Below are 21,765 nucleotides of genomic sequence, written 5' to 3' on the forward strand. Positions count from 1 at the left end.
TTAAAAAAGATCGGAGTCCATTATATCCTCTAATATCAACCTTACTATTAGTATCTACTGCGTAACACTAATACATTGCCTCCTGAAACATCTATAGCTTGTTTGGGAACCAATTCTAACCCTATTGCCCCACTAGGGGCACGGGTGGCCCAGTCGTCTAAGGCGCCGCGATTCGCTGTGCAGAGTTGCGTCCCTTGGACACGCCAGAAACCTATGATTGTGGGTTCGAATCCCGGTTCGCCCCGATTATGTTTCTAGGTTTGTCAGCACTATACCCGTGCTCGTGGGTTTCATCGAAGTGGTAAACGTCTGAGACCTGCATCACTTCGGGCTTTCCTCCCACATTGAGCTGACACGCCGCGATATAACTGGAATACTGTTAAAAGCGGCGTTAAACCTAACTCACTCACTCACTCACTATAGCCCCACGGCGGTAATATGAACGCTTGAACTCATGTATATATTTAGTGAAAGGGGCAGACACTTCGGTTTTAATCCCACAAAAAAGAGAAAGCGACATTTTTTCTCTCTCTCTTTTACGGTTGGGATATTTATTTTGTAATTGGTATTGTATTCTGAGTCCCTGCAACAGACGAGGCCAAACACCCGGGGTAGTGTTTGTTTATTTGTTCAAGCTATATGACGGCGGTCTGTAGATTATCGAGTCTGGACCAGACAATCCAGTGATTGACATCACGAGCATCGATTCACGCAATTGGGATACGATGACATGCATCAACCAAATCAGCGAGCCTGACCACCCGATCCCGTTAGTCGCCTCATACCACAAACATAGCCGCCTTTTACGGCAGGCATGGGTTGCTGAAGACCTATTCTACCCCGGATCTTCACGGGTCTCCAAATGTATCTTACCAACATTTAAAAGAATTACCAAATTATCTACTTGCCAATTTTACAATTTCGCACATCCAGTCATCATTTGCCCATTGAAACAGGCCGATGGCGAGGGTTACTGAGAGGAGACCTTGTCTGCACACTATGCAATTCATCTGCTGTTGGAGACGAGTTTCACCATCTTTTTAGGTGTGAAGCTCTTCTCAAACAACGACTTCTTTACATCCCAAAGAATTGTAATATCTGCCAAATATGTGTAAACTGCGTAAAACGTTACCACCTCAAAATATATCCGCTTTGAAACATATGTCCAGGTTCATTGTACATTTGAACACATTATTACGTTAAAGTTATATATATATTCTTGTACCATCGTTGGTGTTGGGTTTTTTCAGAGAAATAAACTGAACAGAACTGAACTGAGTGTGGGGATTATAGCCCTTAAATTACTATATAGCCCCATGACACCGGAACACAGTGTTGGTGTACGGGTAGACACGGCTGGCCGAACAAATAGGTCACACGGATAAAAATAGATTACCTTGTCGCCCGTCGTGCTTGAAATGTTTATTCTGGGAGATGTGTCACCCCAACACGTACACCAACAACAAAAAACTCTTTTGAAAAACAAATGTCGGCACTGTGCTGTAGGTTACATGACTTGCACTATTTTCTCATTATTTTAATACAGACCTATTCATGAGAGTCATTGTTATCTTGTTCGTGTTTTTTAAATCATTATTTTGAAATGAATAAATAATTCACGTATTTCTTAGGTATCATTATTTCGTTTTGGGGAAAATGTGTTGGATAAATATGCAAATGTGTACTGAAAGGAGAACTAAACGAAAAATATATTTCTTAAATAGAAATCAAATGGTAAAGTCTTATATAATGTTAACAAAATGAATCGTCGCTATTTGGCTGAAATAATGCCGATGCGACGTTAAATTTTAACTTTAACAAAATGAAAGTAAATATTTTGACGTTTCTTTTTTATATTTTACTTCAGTGATCTTTGAGATAATTAAAACCGGTTCGCGAATGTATTTATTTTCACGGAAGCGTTCCTTGTTCTCACTTAAAACCGCGATAAGTTCAATCTCATTAGGATATAGTGTCAAGAACAATATCCGTTGTGTTAACTAACATGTCTCATAGTTAAGTTCATTCGGAGTCAAAGGCAACAGCTCTCTAATTCGGAACTTCACACAGGAAATCAAGTGCCGTGTAAATCGGCAATGCATATATACTAGTATCCTTACAACTTACTACAGATAATGACTCGGTGAGGAGTCTGCTGTTGAAATACACTTTTTGAGGATATATATGTTTATGAATGTATGGGTGTGTATGTGTGTGGGGGGGTTGGGTGGGTGGGGGGGGTTGTCTGGCAACAGCTGCAAAACCCTATATTATTGTAAAAGAAAAAACAACGTGCAACAATGCTGAAGCGTAACTGTTAATTTTTCAAGTATTTTCAGGGTCAATTTATTATTTTTCGGTCATATGCGAGCCAATTTTGTCGTATAGTCACTTTGATGCCTGCTTAGATATGCTGCCTGGTTGTGTATGTGCAGAGCTCCAGAGCAATTGAGTTTTTACTCGAAGGTTTCTATTTTTATTGGGTTATTACATTTTTCATTGGGTAACCAATATTTTTTCACTCATCTATTCATCACTCTATTGGGGGGTTTTCCCAAAAAATGTGTAAACATTTATAGATTTAAATAAAAATATAAAAAATAATGCTTTAGATGTATATAAGGGTTCTAACTATAGGTTTGATTCGGAAAGTAAATTAGCTCGAAATTGTGTTTCGGAAATTAGCTTCATTGTACGCATGCTCAAAAAGTCTCATTGGTTAATTACGCATGCTGTTTTTATACATTTGAGTTTTTCATCAATGCATGCGTTTCTGTACGCAAGTTAATTGAAAGTAATGCATGCGTTTCTGTACGTAAGTTAATTAAAAGTAATTGGGTTTTGAATATTTTTGGGAGTATTTTACGCAAGTACGCAGCTTATCTGTAGCTCTGTATTTGGTTCCATTGTGAGGTGAAATGGGGTTTAACGTCGCGTCCAAGATTATTGCACTTATATAGCGACGTGCATGCACGTGTGTGTGGGTGGTTGCTTGTACTAGTCCGGACTGATGCCGATTTATAGTGATAGCTCACTGAGATACCATGCCGCAGTTTAACATGAATACCCCACTCAGACACAGTATACTGACTCCGAGCCGACCAGTCCTTATTTAAGCCCCTTAATGCCGAGCGCCAGACAGGGTTACAACAAGTACCATCTTTTAACGTTTTTTGGTATGACGCGTACGGGGATCGAACCCCGGACCTTCCGCTCTCCGGGCGGACGCTCTACCACTAGGCCACGGAGGCGGTCTTGGTTCCAATGCAGCCTGTGAGTACGGGAAATATTGTACTTAATGCATGCAATCTGTTAAGGGTGTATTATACATCCTTCGTAGTTAGAAGGGGGCACGGGTGGCCCAGTCGTCTAAGGCGCCGCGATTCGCTGTGTAGAGTTGCGTCTCTTGGGCACGCCAGAAATCTATGATTGTGGGTTCGAATCCCGGTTCGCCCCGATTATGTTTCTAGGTTTGTCAGCACCATACCCGTGCTCCCGTGGGTCTCACCGAAGTGGTAAACGTCTGAAACCTGCATCACTTCGGGCTTTCCTCCCACATTAAGCTGACCTTCCGTGATATAACTGGAATACTGTTAAAAGCGGCGTAAAACCCAACTCACTCACTCACTCGTAGTTAGACTCCGTACTTTTCAGCCACGCCTCCTACAAAGTAAATGTGAACGAAGAGAACGCTGTCGATGATGTTGTGAAATAAGTACTATAAAATCGGCGTTTTAATCATTGTACACACGTGACTTCAAGATGGTGAATCACATTGACATTGCAGTTCAGTGGTAACAGGAAGTTACTTGAAATACAGTGAATCTGATAAAAGGGACTATTTCCCCGTGATAAGGATATTGATCGACAAGATATCCGTTAACTTTAAATGACTGAGGCCAAAACAGCCGCTTTTAGCGACAGAAAACGACGGAGAAATTACCAGTGTCAAACTCAACGCGTGTCTAATCCAGCTGTATGTGTAAGTCGACATTTATTTTCAATGTTTTTCTTGTGTTTCATATATTTATACACATATTGATTCTGTTTAGCGTTTCTCTCGTTGCTCGTTATCGTTTGAGAAGGCGACACGCTTCTGTTTGAGAGGTTCATGGGCCATGTATTAAACTAATGGTCTATACTACTGTCGCTATATGGCTGAAATAATGGTGAGTGAGTGAGTTATTATTTAACGTCACATGGGCAATATTTCAGCCATATCGTGACGAGAAATTACATTTATGATACATTTATGATACATATATTTAAACTGAATAAAAAGCTGTCAACGAAGGACAGTAGAATAACTAGAATATCACAGACTTGATTTAAAACTAGTTGAGAATAGTAAAAGGCAGTAAGCATTAATGAACACCACAATTTAAAAATGGGCTAGAAATCGTCAGCAACTGAAGTGAGATCACCATACTGGGGACCATGGGGACTTACAGTACCTTTGCTTCCTGCATTGACCCCGGCAGGATTTATATCATCCCTTCAGTCACTGGCGACAGTGTACCAGTTAAGCCTTAGATTAAAATAACGAAGATACTACGTTTAAAAGCCTAGTGTGCAGAAAAATGCTGAAATAATGCCGATGCGACGTTAAATATTAACTCACCTACTATAGTCATGGGCGGATACGGGGGGGGGGGGGGGGGGGGGTGCACAATTAAGATCTATTTATTGTCTTTGGTGGTAATTTATACAGAAATAAAGATTTTTTTCGAAACACGCCAGAAACCTATGATTGTGGGTTCGAATCCCGGTTCGCCCCGATTGTGTTTCTAGGTTGCTTCACCGAAGTGGTAAATGTCTGAGACCTGCATCTCTCCGGGCTTTCCTCCCACATTAAGCTGACACTCCGTGATATGACTGGAATACTGTTAAAAGCGGCGTTAAACCCAACTCACTCACTCACTCACTCATGTGCGAAACACTGCAATACGTACACACTAAACAAGGAATGTTGAGCTTTATTCACTCAGGTCACAATCGGCGGCATAGAGGTACAACAATATACAAATATGTTTTGTTTGTTTGTTGTTTAACGCCGAACTCAGCAATATTCCAGCTATTTGACAATCCAGTGTTTGATATCCTGAGCATCGATCCACGCAATTGGGATACGATGACATGCGTCAACCAAGTCAGCGAGCCTGACCACCCGATCCCGTTAGTCGCCTCTTACAACAAGCATGGGTTGCTGTTGTTTCCGGGATACGAATACGTGCATCACATCATTGGTACATCTGGGTGTCAACATGGTTTACGAGGAATATGTACACAGTTAACATCTAAAGAATTAAAATTCATTAGCATGTTTAAACGTAGACATGGTTATTTTGCAAAATTTGAAAGGTTTTGTCAATTCAATCTTTTAAAAAGGATTCATTTTGTACATGCTGGTGGGAAAAGTGTTTAAGGACAGACAAATAAATCATGGAATGCGTCACCGACATCATAGAGGGCGCACAAAATACCTGTCCGTTCAGTTTAAGACACATTCTTCCATCTTCCGGTTTAAATGAGTAAGTGATGTATGATTTGAAGTTCTGAATGTGGGCCAGTAAGATTCTTGTAATGCGTTTTAAGTATTAAGTGTTTTACAATGCTGTTGGTTAATCCTTTAAAAGAATGTTCAATAGGTGACATTATAAAGTTTTCTTATAAAAGAACTACTACTACTACTACTACTACTACTACTACTACTGCTGCTACTACTACTTCTACTACTACTACTACTACTACTACTACTACTACTACTACTACTACTACTAGGGGGCACGGGTGGCCCAGTCGTCTAAGGCGCCGCTGTGCAGAGTTGCGTCACTTGGGCACGCCAGAAACCTATGATTGTGTGTTCGAATCCCGGTTCGCCCCGATTATGTTTCTAGGTTTGTCAGCACCATACCCGTGCTCGTGGGTTTCACCGAAGTGGTAAATGTCTAAGACCTGCATCACCTGGGGCTTTCCTCCCACATTAAGCTGACACGCCGCAATATAACTGGAATACTGTTAAAAGCGGCGATAAACCCAACTCTCACTACTACTACTACCTATGAATAATAATGAAAGGACTTAGATGTCCTGATAAAACTGGTAAAACGCACATAGTAAACAAGCTACCAATATGGTGCTGTGAGATACTATTGTATAAGTGTCGCTTGGTTGATTCTTGGTGGGTTTGTTTCAAATGGTGCATATTACACTGTTCCTTTTCTGATGAATGGAAGTCATTATCTATCATTTGTCAAATAGACGAGACAAGTGTGTGTTGTTTTGATGCCCAGTGTTCTTTCTATGTCCCCATTGAGTCTCTTCAAATTATCCCTTGGCCACGCCAGAAGCCTATGTTAGTGGGTTCGAATCCCGGTTTGCACCGATTATGTTTCTAGGTTTGTCAGCACCATACCCGTGCTCGTGGGTTTCACCGAAGTGGTAAACGTCTGAGACCTGCATCACTTCGGGCTTTCCTCCCACATTAAGCTGACACGCCGCGATATAACTGGAATACTGTTAAAAGCGGCGTTAAACCCAACTCACTCACCCACTCTTCAAATTAAGGTAACATGGGCGGTGGGATAGCCTTCTGGATAAAGCGTTCACGCGACACGTCGAAGGCCCGGGTTCGATTCCCCACTTACATGTGTACAATATATAAAGACCATTTGTGGTGCCCAGTGCCGTAATGTAGCTGAAATTGTGCTGAAAGCGGCATAAAAACTCATTCACTCGGTCACTAATGCGTCATTCTCAATATATATTTTTTATGGCGTGCGTGGTGCATGTTGATATTTCTGTATTCAAATTAGGAAGTTGTTTATTTTCAAATCATTGTAATTCTTCAAAATTCAGTTGAAATGTTGTGTGTCAACGATGGTAACGTAAAACGCATACTAGTAACGGGTTGAAAGCTGAGTATAAATTTGTCATATATAAACTAGGTCAAGCATGGAACTAAGAGTAACTCTGAGTGACTGAGTGATGAAAAATATATATTTTTATAGTATGGACATTATATGCAAAAGTATAAGGCGAATGTTGTTTCCTATTAAAATATACCTTTAATAGCAGATACTGATATTATTCTCCAAACTTCATGAATGTGTGTTTGTTTGTTGTTAACGCCCCACTCAGTAATATGTTTGTTTGTTGTTAACGCCCCACTCAGCAATATAATTGAGTCTGGACTAGATAATCCAGTGACTGACGTCATGAGCATCGGTCTACGCAATTTAAAAAAAACATGAATGCAGCGTGTATGTCTGAAATGTTGTTTGCCTATCTGAAACCTATTTGTGGACTGCAGAACAAAATGGTACATTAATTTATTTTTTGTAAAAAACAATAAATAAGGATAATATTTTGAGAAATACATCTTTTTTGCTCAGACACTTGGACACTAATATGTTTTCCATTTTAGTCATGGTGTCATAGTTTAAAATGTGTCGGAGCCTGTCTGAGTAGCAGCTCGGGTTCTATTTATAACATCTTGCGTTGATATGAATAAAATATTGACAACATCCATTCGCTAACTGCCTAAGTAGCAAAACAGTTGGATGAGATGTGTTTTACGTGCCAAATCACACCAGGTCTTCCAATTTGATATCTTCGCGCTCTCAGTAGCTTCATTTGCCTTGTGTTAATATCCTTGTATACATCTTTCAAATTGTCAGTGTTGTTTAATCATTAATATGATTCTAAACCGAAATTAAGCAAAAACACTTTCCTTTCGACAGACATGACAAATATATTGAGATAGCGATAATATCCAATGTTTATTGCAACGGTTTCAACAGACGTGCGTCTTAGCCGCGATTATTAATAGACGTCGTTAGGAAAGTAGTGTTCCGTTCACTTCCTGTATTTTGCGCGAGATGGAAAGGCTGGACGTACGATGACAACATGTTGATTCAATGGTGAACAAAATGATCGCTAACGGAGAGTGGATTTACTTGCTGATGAACTGACGACAGCCTGTTAACATGGCTGAGGCAAGACAAGGGTCGGACACGCTCCCCCAAAGGGGAAAGGTAGAACAAGGTGAGCTAAAAACCTCAACGGGCACCTGCCGTGACCGAGGGGGTCTTTGTTTGTGTGTACACTGTCAGTGTCAAGCGTAACCCTTCGGGGATTTAATGAAATTATAAAATGTCAGCTCGTGTTAACTTTGTATCAAGACGCGTATCATGACATTTTGGTGTATCGGTGAATCAATTATGAATCATATCGTGGTAAGATGTATAAGGCGATCAGCTGAATTGTGGATTTGCATCAGTGGTTTTAGCTGTGGCAGCAGTAGCCGTACCGCTGTCATGAACGACATTCCACTGTCCATATTAACGTACACCAAGCAGTGTTTTTTTACTGTTTGATACACGGGAATGTAAATTATATCGATCATGAACGCACGTGTAATTAATATTTGTGGGAAAGGACGTCTGCTTTTACCATGTTTACAGACTAGTACCAGGTGATTATGTCATCACCCGGTTAGCGTGTTCGGTTTTACAATTCACATTTGTCAGCCACGTGTTCAATAAGACAACAGTGTTGTGGCACTCTGGGACACAATGACAGCAAGGACGTTGTCTCCATGGCTAATGTAAAATCAGTTATGTCTGTGGTGTTTATGACTTAGCTTTTAAGGGGCAGAAAATCATCCTTTCTGCAACGCCATTCAATTTCTTTGTGCAACATTACCGATCCTCTATGACAAGAATCGGTTAGAACACTTAATAAAATCAGTAAGAATTAATTTGAAACAATATTGGGGCCACGTAAATAAAATAATGCATCAATTGCACAGTCTGTGCCCAACTTTTCTGAATCTACTTGCCTGAAATGGTATCGCGGCATCTATTTCCCTATGTATTTTAGTGTTAATATATGGGCTGTAAAACATTGAGTTGAGCATTCAAAGTTTTACAAGACTCGGGCTTCAGACTAGTTGCATAAGTCATGACTAGTGATATATTGTATTGATGCATTGACTATTTAACACCATTAGAAAACTGTTTGATTGTTAAGTATTTTACACTCCAAGTTCAACAGAACAGATAATTAATTGTTCATCTAATAGTTCACAACAATATACAACACCACATCTCCCTCAAGATCGCATCCATGCAAATTGTAGGTAATGAAAGATAGCTATTTCGCCATTATGCTATCATGCTAATCAATAGGCCAATTAGCAAGACTGGCGCTGTGTTGAAAGTTAATAAGATCAATTACAGTAAGTGGGGTTGGGCATTGTCACCTGATACTCAGCAATTTACAACAAGTAGAGTATATTACACAACTTGTTTCTCCTGTTAGCTGGTTCCTGCTCATGAAGTGCTCATTTTAGCTGTTTTCCCTTGCTCAGCAGTATTTATAGACAAGGATGCCAATGTCCTCTCCCAGACAACAGCAGGTGAATGTCTTCAGTCCTGGGTAATCTCTTCCTCGTGTGTAACTTACTGCCACTTCCCCTTGCTTTCGTCCTGGTGACACTATTAGGCCGCCCTCAAAATATGTTCCCGACCCAAATCTGGAGTCCTGCCACTGAATCCATTTGTCCTGTGTTTCTATAGTTTTACCATATCTTTCATCACCATCCAGATATTGTTTGGATTACGTCCCACTGTTGACTTGTGAAGAAGTGGTTAGAATTGGTCTTCAGCAACCCATGCTTTTCATAAGAGGTGACAAACTCAGCAATATTCCAGCTACGTATGATGTGGTCTGCAAATAATGAAGTCTTGACAAAACAATCCAGTTACCGTTTTCAACGTAATAAGCACCCTGCTCTAATAAGCGCCCACGGCGATATTTGCCAATATATTGGCTTGTGAACAATCCCAATTAGCACCCTTCCGACTGATCAATCTACACAATTCGTGTGCATTTATTCGTGTATAATACGCACTCGTGTGTTATATGCACCCTTAATTAGGGGCAATTAAATTCTGGAAAAATATATCTGTCGTGTATAATACGCACAGACTTTTCTTTGGTATCATTTCAGGCTGTCAGCAGAAACCATAAAATTTACGATCTTTCGACTCTTTCACCCAAATTATATTCTTATAACAGCCTCCTATTTCTAATTTCTAGAGCGCCCTGGGCGCTTATTACGTCGAATACGGTATTGACATAATAAGCATCGATCCACGCAATTTGGATACAATGACTAAGTCAGTGAGTCTGACCGCCGGATCCGTTAGTTGTCTCTTACGGCAGTCATAGTTGCCTCTCAATTTACTGAATATCTCTCACACCCCAAGAGCATATACTTAATATACTAACTCTATTCCACTCTCATCCCCATGTCATCTCCAGCAGACAGTGCCATATCCCCTGTTCAGGTTTTCCTGAAATTTACAGACTTAAGGGTTTTTAATGCTTGGGGGTTCCTTTATAGAATTATTTTAATTCAACTTTATTTAACAGTATTTCAGGGACTTTATGTTAATCTAACAAACGGGTGATGCTTGTTTATCTTGAATGTGTAGATCCCTTAGAATTGATATCCAATCCCTTCAGCTTTGTCTGGACCTGTGAAGATCCGGGGTAGAATAGGTCTTCAGCAACCCATGCTTGCCGTAAAAGGCGACTAAGCTTGTCGTAAAAGGCGTCTAACAGAATCGGGTGGTCAGGCTCGCTGACTTGGTTGATGCATGTCATCGATCCGAATGGCGTGGGTCGATGCTCATGATGTCAATCACTGGATTGTCTGGTCCAGACTCAATTATATTCAGACCGCCGTCATATAGCTGTAATATTGCTGAGTGTGGCGTTAAACAACAAACGAACTCGCTCACTCAACTTTGACTGAAGTAAGCTACCACGGACCAAACTGAAGGTTTCTTGGGCAAGGTTAGATGGACACAATATGTTTTAGTTTCTGTTCTGCCATTTTTGGAACATGGATATGGACTGGTGCAGGTCATACCTCAAACAGCTATGTTTACAACACATTACACACATTGAATGTTGCTGATTCAAACTTGATAAAGTAGTATATTCCTATGAGTTACTAGGGGTGACTATTTGTCTGGAAAGCACTATTGCGATAACTATTGATATTGAAAGAAACTATCGCGATGACTATTGATATTGCAAGCAACCATTGCGATAAATATCGATAGTTTTCAGTGTATCATTTTAGATGAATTTTAGAGTTGGATTAAACCTTGGAACTGAAGTTTCCTTTGAATGTGATAACCATAACAACAAATAAAAAGTAAAGTTTGAGATATGACTGATTTGTTTTTTCTTTACTCTAATTTAAGAAAAAGAAACTTCCACATTACCATGTGTAAATTACTACCACTCATGATAAAAAGAAAAACAGATTTGTACAGCATTGCATGTATTTTATTAATAAGGTAAATACAATCGAAACTATCGATATTCCTAACTGAAATCGATACTATTGTTTGGAAACTGATTAAACAATCGATAGATTGACTTAAAGTGCTTACCAATAGTAATATGTCGATATTTCGATTTATCGTAACACCCCTATGAGTTACCATTCATAACTGCTGCAACGCTAGACTAAGACTACACTACATTGAGATGTATTGAACTAAATTTGTAGTATTTTGATAATTTAATTTTAAAAATATCTTTCTTGTCTGAAAATCCTAACAAGTCAGGGCTAGTCAGTATGGTATATCCGCTCATTTGTTTCTGTTCATAATAGGACCGCCTCTGTGGTCTAGTGGTAGAGCGTCCGCCCAGAGAGCGGAAAGTCCGGGGTTCGATCCCCAGCCGCGTCATACCAAAAGACGTTAAAAGATGGTACTTGTTTTACCCTGTCTGGCGCTCGGCATTAAGGGGCTAAAAACAAGGACTGGTCAGCTCGGAGTCAGTATACTGTGTCTGAGTGGGGTATTCATGTTAAACTGCGGCACGGTATCTCAGTGTGCTAGCACTATAAATCGGCATCAGTCCGGACTAGTACAAGCAGCCACACACATACACGTGCATGCACGTCGCTATATAAGTGCAATAATCTTGGACGCGACGTTAAACCCCATTTCACCTCACCTCACCATTTAATTTTAAAAATATCTTTCTTGTTTGACAGTCCTAACAAGTCAGGGCTAGTCCATGTAGTCAGTATGGTATAACCACTCATTTGTTTCTGTTCATAATAGGACCGCCTCCGTGGTCTAGTGGTAGAGCGTCCGCCCGGAGAGCGGAAGGTCAGGGGTTCGATCCTCGGCCGTGGATAGCAAAAGACGTTAAAAGATGGTACTTGTTGTTACCCTGTCTGGCGCTCAGCATTAAGGGGCTAAAACAAGGACTGGTCAGCTCGGAGTCAGTATACTGTGTCTGAGTGGGGTATTCATTTTATACTGCGGCATGGTATCTCAGTGAGCTAGCACTATAAATCGTTAAACACCATTTCACCTCACCTCACCTGTTCATAATATTTTGAAATACATACATGTAGCCACTTTCAAAGTAATGAATCTGTGATGTGGTTAATGTATGTACCATTTTAACCTCAGGCGTACCATTTTAACCTCAGGCATTCTTGGTGACCAACACGTGTGCTTTCCGACAACAAGATAACATTCCAATCACCTTATTCACGCTTAGTAACTACTTATGATTAACTTCAGCCCTAATAATCATGATAATATGAATGTTAAAGGATCAATAAGATTGGATAAATCACGTTTTATTACCAGTTGTGTTTCATCCTGGTTATATGCAGCTAAAACATGACCAAGACATACCCCATGTTAACGTTTAATATAAATGTTTGCAGCATGAGAAGGTTGGGTAATTTGAACCACACCACTTTCATTTTCAAACACTGCCCTTATTTTTTCAAATTTGATGTGAACAGCATTTGTGTTTCTTGCACCGATTGGGTGTTGTATCTTGGGTCCCGGGAGATGGGGGTAGGGGGTGCACACCCTTTCTTTTTTGCAACATACTGAAGTTCAAACATTTGAAAATGTTACAGGCGACCAGATGTACTATAATTAAATATTTGACAACACTATGACTTTTTCAGTTGGGGTTAAATTTTCAACACTAGTACTATACAAGAATTTCCAATTCACAAAATGCATACTTCCTTTTCCCCAAACCTATAGCTGCCTTTGGATGATACTGCATTTTATCATCCAAAACTGTCTCCCACAGGAGATATCACTTGGATGAGATCAAGCGATATCTACACTGTAGATATCGCTCGCTGCAATGAAATTACATCACAATGCTTTGCAGACCATTGTGACGTCACTGGTTACCATGATGTCACAATCAAATGACATCACTGATGGCTCTGCTACTGAAGCTGTTAGCAGTACTTTTTACGCTACAGACACTGCTAATTACTGTCTACAAATTGAAAAAGCTGGAAGAATGATGTTGGATGATAAATAAAATCTCACCCTCGTGTCTTTTGATATCAAATATATCAACACTCGTTGATAAAAGTGGCAAAAATCCTTGGCAAGCCTCAGTATTGTTCCACTTTTATCAACTCGTGTTGATATATTTGATATCAAAAGACACGAGGGTGAGATTCTCTATATAGATATAAGGCTCCTCATTTATACATTGATCTGAATCCTGAGGAATGAAACAATATCTTGAAATAAATCACTATAGTAATTGTGGTGATATCCCATAGTGACCAGGGATTGCCAAAGCAGTTGATGGCACTAGTCTAAAAACATGGCACTTCACGATAGATTTTTGTTTGTTTGTTTGTTTAACGCTGCACTCAGCAATATCACAGTTATATGACGGCAGTCTGTTAATAATTAAGTCTGGATCAGACAATCCAGTGATTGACATCATGAGCATCGATCCACGCAATTGGGATACGACGACTTGCATCATCAACCAAGTCAGCGAGCCTGACCATCTGATCCTGTTAGTCGCCTAAGTTGTCATTACTTTCATCTACATCGTACACGTTTTCTTTTTTATGATCTGCATCTTGCCGCATCCCTGAAGCTGAGTGAGCGTCCATTTGATCTGCAGGGGGTCCGTTAGATTTGGTTTCAGATCAGGACTTTTAGGAGCTCATTTTTTCCCAACATAAACATGTGCTCAATTATTATTTAAAAAAGAAAATAACGAACTGTGATCAATGGGCACGTTAACATAAATTTCAGAGAAAAAGGGCACATTATTGTGTTTTCACTACTATACATGCTATATGGGGTATATGTATAGAGAAATAAAAAAACGGTCTCAATATTTTTCAGCAAAAATCCCAGCCGCACCCTGGTAAATGAAATGGTTGATTCATTAAAATCTCCCAGCAGACAACCTGTAAGAGCCGACATCACTTGACAGGGCTGTATGTCAGACAGTGTGTGACCTGTTTTACATATAAGTCTGAACTCTCTGATCCTGGGGAATTGTGGACCTTCTTGAATTGTTGCCAGTGTTTTGTGTACGTTTGTGTTTGCTCCAAGTCTTGGCCTGTGTTGTGTTGGTATTAGGAGATTGCAGGAAGTGTATATTATAATTGTGTCAGTTCTCACAGGAAGAATGTGTATTCTACTTAAGTCAATGACGGCTGTTTGCATTAATCATCAGAAGTGTTAGATGGGAAAAACGCAGGGTGAAACTGCTTAACCTGATTTGTTTGCAATTCTATGTGAAGAGTCCTTTGGGCATTCCAGCAAGCTATATTTGTGGGTTCGAATCCTGGTTCGCCTGATTATTTTTCTAGGTTTGTCAGCACCATATCCGTGCTTGTGGGTTTAACCAAAGTGGTAAACGTCTGCATCAGGCTTTCCTCCCACATTAAGCTGACATGCCGTGATATAACTGGAATAGTGTTCAATGCTGAATTTCACCCAACTCACTCACTCACTCACTCACTCACACACTCACTCGGGGCGGTCGGGTAGCCTAGTGGTTAAAGCGTTCGCTCTTCATGCCGAAGACTCGTGTTCGATTCCCGACATGGGTACAATGTATGAAGCCCATTCGTGGTGTCCCCCACTGTGATATTGCTGGAATATTGCTAAAAGCCGCGTAAAACCATACTCCTCAACCTCCTCACTCACTCACTTGCCCCCTTTACTTGAGTACATTTCTCATTGGTTTTTCAAAATATATAATGGTCTCAAAAAACTATTTTAGAAACAAGAACTGATTTCTGATAGTGCCCTAAAGCACAGGGAGTTTATTTTAATTTTGATTTTAATCGTCCCATTGGCACTTAAATATCATCAATTGTCTCTGTGTGGATTGAGACTGAACGATATGGATTTCTGTTGCCGCGAAAATGTTGCCATACTTGAGTCAGAGCTCCAGATAAGCTTTTGGTGTTGTGGGTATTTTACCCATGCATTTTAAAATCATTGGGTATCAGTATTCTATCTGGGTATTCAAATTTCTGTTACCCACTAGTTTTTACACATGTGGGTATTTAAGTTAAATATTTAAAAACACTATTCATCTAGTCCCTGCAAACTGGTGTTGTGTGGGTTTCTAGAGCTTTATAGGACTCAAATACCACGATACTTCCACAAGAGAGTGTGATGGCACATGATCGTGATGTAACTGTCATCGTGGAGTTTGGCAAGGTTGACGGAATGCCCGTTTATAATTTCAAAATAAGTTGTTGAATACGCAGGGTTACTTCACAATAAATTGATGATATGCACAAGTTTTATTTTTATAGCGTATCTGTAATGTTCGTTGCGTATTTGATACGCTTGGATTTGATTTTACTGCGTATTTCTGCATTTCTGATGCGTATTTTACGCAGATACACAGCTTATCTGGAGCTCTGCTTGAGTGTGTGTGTGTGTGTGTGTGTGTCTGTGTGTGTGGGTGTGGGTGTGGGTGTGGGTGGGTGTGGGTGTGGGTGTGGGTGTGGTTCCCTCCCATAACGTAGACCTCCAAAATGCAGATCTCCCAAAAAGCAGTTAAAATTACCTCACTAATTAATTGGGCCATGCTGGTCACACCTAGTTAATGAATGGACTGGTCCACTCTCCTGCTATGTGTGTATGCAAGAGTGTAGAGCAGATGCGAACTGCCGTGTGTGTGGGGGAGCCAGGTGATGCAGAATCAGGCACTGGTAGAGGTATAGACCAAACTGCACTGGGGGACCTCACTGTTACAAAGCTGTCATCCTGTCTGAAATGCCTGTGATATGAAACACTTTTCCTGTCAACTAATTCCAGCATGAAGTAAGCTGCTCAGGTTGGAACCTCTAATTCTGTTGCCTGTGAAAGGTTGGTTGGTTGGTTGGTTTGTTGTTTAACGCCGCACTCAGCAATATTCCAGCTATATGACGGCGGTCTGTAAATAATCGAGTCTGGACCAGACAATCCAGTGATTAATATCATGAGCATCGATCCACGCAATTGGGATCGATGACATGCATCGACCAAGTCAGCGAGCCTGACCACCCGATCCCGTTAGTCGCCTTTTACCCTGTGAAAGGGAACAAGACACATTTAACATGGTGGTAGTAGGGATGTGGATGAAGACATGGAGTTGTTGCTGTTACAGATACTGGACAATATATAGGTTTCTTTATAGACATTTTTTGACACCTGACAAATTAGGTATGTCATAAGATCTCCAGAATGGCAACACTCACTGGTTGTGACTAGTCAGCATGTTCTTCATGAACCATTGACATTGGGCTGATGTGCTGTGATATAACTGAAGTACTGACCAAAGCAGTGATAAACCCAACCCAGCTCCTCCCAGAACCCGGCACTGGTGGATCCATCCCTCCCGCTCTAATCCTTCCCCTTTCTGCCTCCTTCCCTCCTTCGAGACCCTTGTTCACTCTGCATTGCACTGCTCCACTCCACTCACTCACTCACTCACTCACTCACTCACTCACTCACTCACTCACTCACAATATGCCCAGATGTGTTGTGTTAGTGTATCATACTCACTCATTCACAATATGGCCAGATGTATTGTTAGTGGATCACACTCACTCACTCACTCACTCACTCACTTACTCACTCACCATATGGCCAGATGTATTTAGTGGATCATACTCACTCACTCACTCACTCACAATATGGTCAGATGTGTTGTGTTAGTGGATCATACTCACTCACTCACTCACTCACAATATGCCCAGATGTGTTATTGGATCACTCACTCACTCACTCACTCACTCACTCACTTCAATATGGTGTTATTGTAATCATGTTCAGTCAGCCTTGACTGGCACAGTGCCCTGTACTTCCTACACTGCATGTTACATGTATTGTGCTGACAGTTGGAATTCTTTGAGTCAACACTTTCAGCTTTCATTGGGTAGGAGGGACAGCTCACTGGTTGATGTTTCCACATGAGTACAATGTGTGAAACCCTGTTCACGTGTTCTCAGCTGTGATACGCCCGGAATATTCCTAAGAATTATTTATCGTGATTACAGCGTTCAAGATTAAGCATGTAAGTTGAATAGGGTCCTTGTCACCGCCCAATGTTAACACTAAAGATTGAAAGGGTTTACTGGATTAAAAATTGCCACAGCGTTTATGTCAGCTATGACAAATATCCACCCTGCTTTTTTCCCCCCGGAAATGCAAACATTCTTTGTGACACATCCACGCCTGTAACAGTCTCAATGTGTCATGCTTTACATGTGCATTAAACGCATTCCTTCATCTTGACTGTAATTTCATTTCAGTCAGCCAAGCGCAGAAGCACACTCTGTACCAAATTAATTAAACTTGGCAAAGTGCCTGAGGACAAACGGAGGAGGCACGTTGAACTTAGAATTGAATTTCCTTTGAAATCTGATCCTGCTGAAGAATTGGGATCATTTCATAATTGAATTTCTGTTATTACACGAGTATGTAGTCGTGCACTTTGATGTCATAACTAAAGTTGAGGGGTATGGTTGGTCGTAAATCGCTGTGCAGAGACACATCCCTCAGCAGTCCTAGGTGTGATGGAAGCCTGTGATTATGGTTCAAGTCTTGTTCCCCCTGATTATGTTTCTAGGTTTGTCAGCACCGTTCCGTGCAGTAAACAGGCTGAATTACTTCCCGTTTTCCTCCCTCATCAAGCTGCCATGCCATGATATATTTGCTTTAATTACTGTTTAATGCAGCGTTGAGCTGTACTAGTGAGTGTGTAGGGTTTTACGCTGCTTTTTGCAATATTCCTGCAATTTCAAGGAGGGGGACATCAGAAATAACACATTGTACCCATGTGGGGAATTGAACCCGGGTTTCGGGTCTTTGACCACTGTGCTACCTTGGGCTGAGACAATACGCCGACTGAGCGATCTGGTGCCTGGTGGTTAAAGCGTTCACCGACATGAGTACAATGTGTGAAGCCCATTTCTGTTGTCCCCCGCCGTGATATTGCTGGAATATTGCTAAAAGCAGTGTAAAACCATGCTCGCTCACTCACTCACTCATACCAGTAATACCGTGCAGTACTTGTAAATGATATGTAACATTTTGGGCTCTCCTTACACACCAAGCTGGGCCGCCAGGATATTTCAACTGCAATACTGTTCAAAGCAGTGTTAAACCATACTATCTCCCTCACTCATAACTTTAATTAAAGCTGAACCATGTTGTACAATTAACATAGATCAGTTGATGCAGTGTTGTTTCATTATAATAGTTGACCAAATTCTTGTCAGAAGGCATGAAACAATTATGGAGAACTTTTCTAATGTTTGTGAGTGAAAAATCTTTTTTCAGGATCATGAATATTTTTGGGGACTTCTATGAAATTTTGTGCAGGTAAATATTTGCTGATGACCCAGTAGTACTGACGTTTAGTGGCCTGTTTTGTCAATCATCGGTACCAGCTCTGTCAATTCTCGACCGCCTCCATGGTCTAGTGGTAGAGTATCCATCTCGGGAGCAGATTGTCCGGGGTTTGATCCTCAGCCACGTCATACCTTAAGACGTTAAAAAGATGGTACTTGTTGCTACCCTGCCTGGTGCTCGGCATTAAGGGGCTGAAACAAGGACTGGTCGGCTTGGAGTCAGTATACCACTTGTGTCTGAGCACTAAATAGTCGCTATATAAGTACAATAATCTTGGATGCGTTGTTAAACCCCATTTCACCTCACCTGTCAATTATCAGAAATGTCATCAATTTCAGCTTTCAGCTGTTGTTACCAATTTATGACAATAATTTCTTTGGGGGATCCCCTATATTAAGCTGTTTGTGCCAAGCTGCTTCAAGTGATGTGTAACTCTACTCAGTGACTAACTCGGACACCTCTTAAGACTTAAGCATGTTAACCTTTGCCGTGTACAAACAAAGCACTTATTTGAAGGTTCTTTATGGCCTAGTTATTTAGTTCCAAATAGACAGAAACACATAGATAGACGAAAGAAATGGCGTCCCCAATATCTTGGTAGCCTAGAAGCAGTTTCTTTTTTAACCATGTCCCCCTGAATGAATCATATAGGCAAATATTGACACGAGACGTTTTCGGTAAATACCCTCCTTATATGCTGTCTTGTCCTGTGCTAGAAAGTAGGCTGAACCAGGCCGGGGTTCGGGGGATGCCACGGGGATGAGGCAGTGGGACCGTGTTAACAGTAACACCCCTGTGAGAACGACTTGCCTGTCTGGTACTGGACATTTTACACTCTAACATTAACAGAGGCAGGGAAAGTGGACAACCCTGTGGAATTCCTAGCTGGGGTCTCACAGTTGTGCTTCACTGTTGCCTGTGTTGAACCTAATTACTTTTTGTAGAGTTTAGGCCGCAACAATTTGGAAAACAAATGTGAGCGTGTTCCGTTCTTATTGGTTGAAAAACTGCAGTATTGGGATGGGATGTGATCTTAGTGATGGTGGTTAAATTTGATGCTTGGAAATCGTTCAGACAAACTATCATAAAACATGGCACTTTGAAAACTTTCTTGCTACAAAATCCTGAATATAATAATGTGTCAAGTCTTTGAAAGGCATTTGGAAGTGATACACATTAGGAAGATAATTTATAGATGTCAACTTCTTTATTATGAGGAACACAATGTTTCGTTGTATAAACTTGAATATTGCAATGAAGGAGTAAGCATTAATGCCTGTTCCACTTTATTGGCCCCCGTTGTCAGTGATATGCAAGTTTAACCTCTACAAGCCATAACATATTAACGTGAATTGGAAATTTTTTAGTTCGAATTTGGGAATTTTTACTGACATTTGCTGCAGACTTGGGGCTGAATATCGGCCTCTGAGCAGGTCTAGACAATCCCTGTGTAAGTGGTACTTTCACGGGAAAGTGTGTCTTGAATAACAACCTATGTACATATTACATGTATTTATGGACATTGAGGAGATTATTTGAAAGCTTTGGCAGTTTGTGTCACCTTTTGGTAATGAATCAGCGGTAGAAACTGGCACTAGTCCTATAATCCTTGCCAAACTGCCCAATAGTTAAGGTATAACAATGACTAGAAATTTGCCCTTTTTAAACGTTTCGCTATATGTTATCATTATAAGGACTAGACGGCTAAAAATGTTAATTTCTAGCGCTGTAAATATTGTTATGGCCACTTTGACACCATTGTTATAATCTTAGGGGTGGTCGGGTAGCCTAGTGGTTAAAGCATTTGCTCGTCATGCCGAAGACCCAGGTTCGATTCCTGACATGGGCACAATGTGTGAACCCATTTCTGGTGTCCCCCACTGTGAAATTGCTGGAATATTTCTAAAAGTGGTGTAAAACCATACTCACTCACTGTTACCATCTTTTGTATGAGATTACTTCCCGACATGCTGCCAATGTTCTTGTGGCATTAGTGATTATACGTCAACATGCTCAAGGGTTAACACTGCCTCTGTGGTCTAGAGGTAGAGCGTCCGCCCGGAGAGCGGAAGGTCTGGGGTTCAATCCCTGGCCGCGTCATACCAAAAGACGTTCAAAGATAGTACTTGTTGTTGCCCTGTCTGGCCCTCGGCATTAAAGGGCTAAAACATAAGGGGTCAGTATGCTGTGTCTGAGTGGGGTATTCATGTTAAACTGCGGCATGGTATCTCAATGGGCTAGCACTATAAATCGGCATCAGTCCGGACTAGTACAAGCAGCCACACACACACACACACACACACACACACACACACACACATACACATGTGCATGCACGTTGCTATATAAGTGCAATAATGTTGGACGCGACGTTAAACCCAATTTCACCTCACCTCACCTCACCGCACCTCACCTCACCTCAAGGGTTAACTGTGACAGTGGTTCATGAAGGCAGTGTACAGCTGTTATGCATTCTTGGAAGTCTTACTTAATATCTACAGAGATAGATTAATGTCATATTAATGCCAGCCTCTGCACTCTGTCAGTGATTAGGTTTATGAATGGCACATAATTGGCTTGTGATGGCCAGCTTTGCTGTGACTGCAATAAGCTTGTTAAATTACGGGTGTTATAGCCAGGAGTTATTGCTGTGATCTGATTATTGATATATGGCGACATCACCTCAAGGTTTGTTCAGTTAAATTGTTTGCTAGGCATTACTTAGAAGTTGACAGATGTTAAAGTAGACACAATTTATGGATAACAACTTGACAACGGTATAAGGATCTATACCGAATTGTCGCCTTTACAGTAATTAAAGAAGTCGTTATCCATAAATTGTCTACCTTTTTTGTTCAGTTATCTATCGGCTGATGGGGTAGCCTCATGGTTGTAGTGTACGCTTGTTACTCTCAAGACCCAGGTTCAATTCCCCACATGGGTACAGTGTGGGAAGCCCATATCTGGTGTCCCTGCTGTGATATTGCTGGAATATTGCTGGAAGCGACGT

At 40.9% G+C, this 21,765-nt stretch overlaps 1 protein-coding gene across 4 annotated transcripts in view; it reads left to right on the top strand.

Moving 5' to 3' along the window:
- Positions 1-3,905: 3,905 nt before the first annotated feature.
- Positions 3,906-21,765, top strand: part of LOC124149602 (trichohyalin-like) — a 77,664-nt gene continuing 59,804 nt past the window's right edge. For 3 of the 4 annotated variants that reach the window (XM_046521292.2, XM_046521295.2, XM_046521293.2), the window contains exon 1: positions 7,861-8,046. In XM_046521292.2, coding sequence (XP_046377248.1) covers positions 7,989-8,046 — 58 coding nt within the window. In that variant the 5' untranslated portion in view covers positions 7,861-7,988. Of the gene's footprint in view, positions 3,983-7,860; positions 8,047-21,765 lie in introns of those variants that run through there. The other variant, XM_046521294.2, reaches the window with a different exon arrangement.

The sequence above is a fragment of the Haliotis rufescens genome, unplaced genomic scaffold, assembly GCF_023055435.1.
Source record: "Haliotis rufescens isolate VD_foot unplaced genomic scaffold, xgHalRufe1.0.p SCAF_58, whole genome shotgun sequence".
Lineage (NCBI taxonomy): Eukaryota > Metazoa > Mollusca > Gastropoda > Lepetellida > Haliotidae > Haliotis > Haliotis rufescens.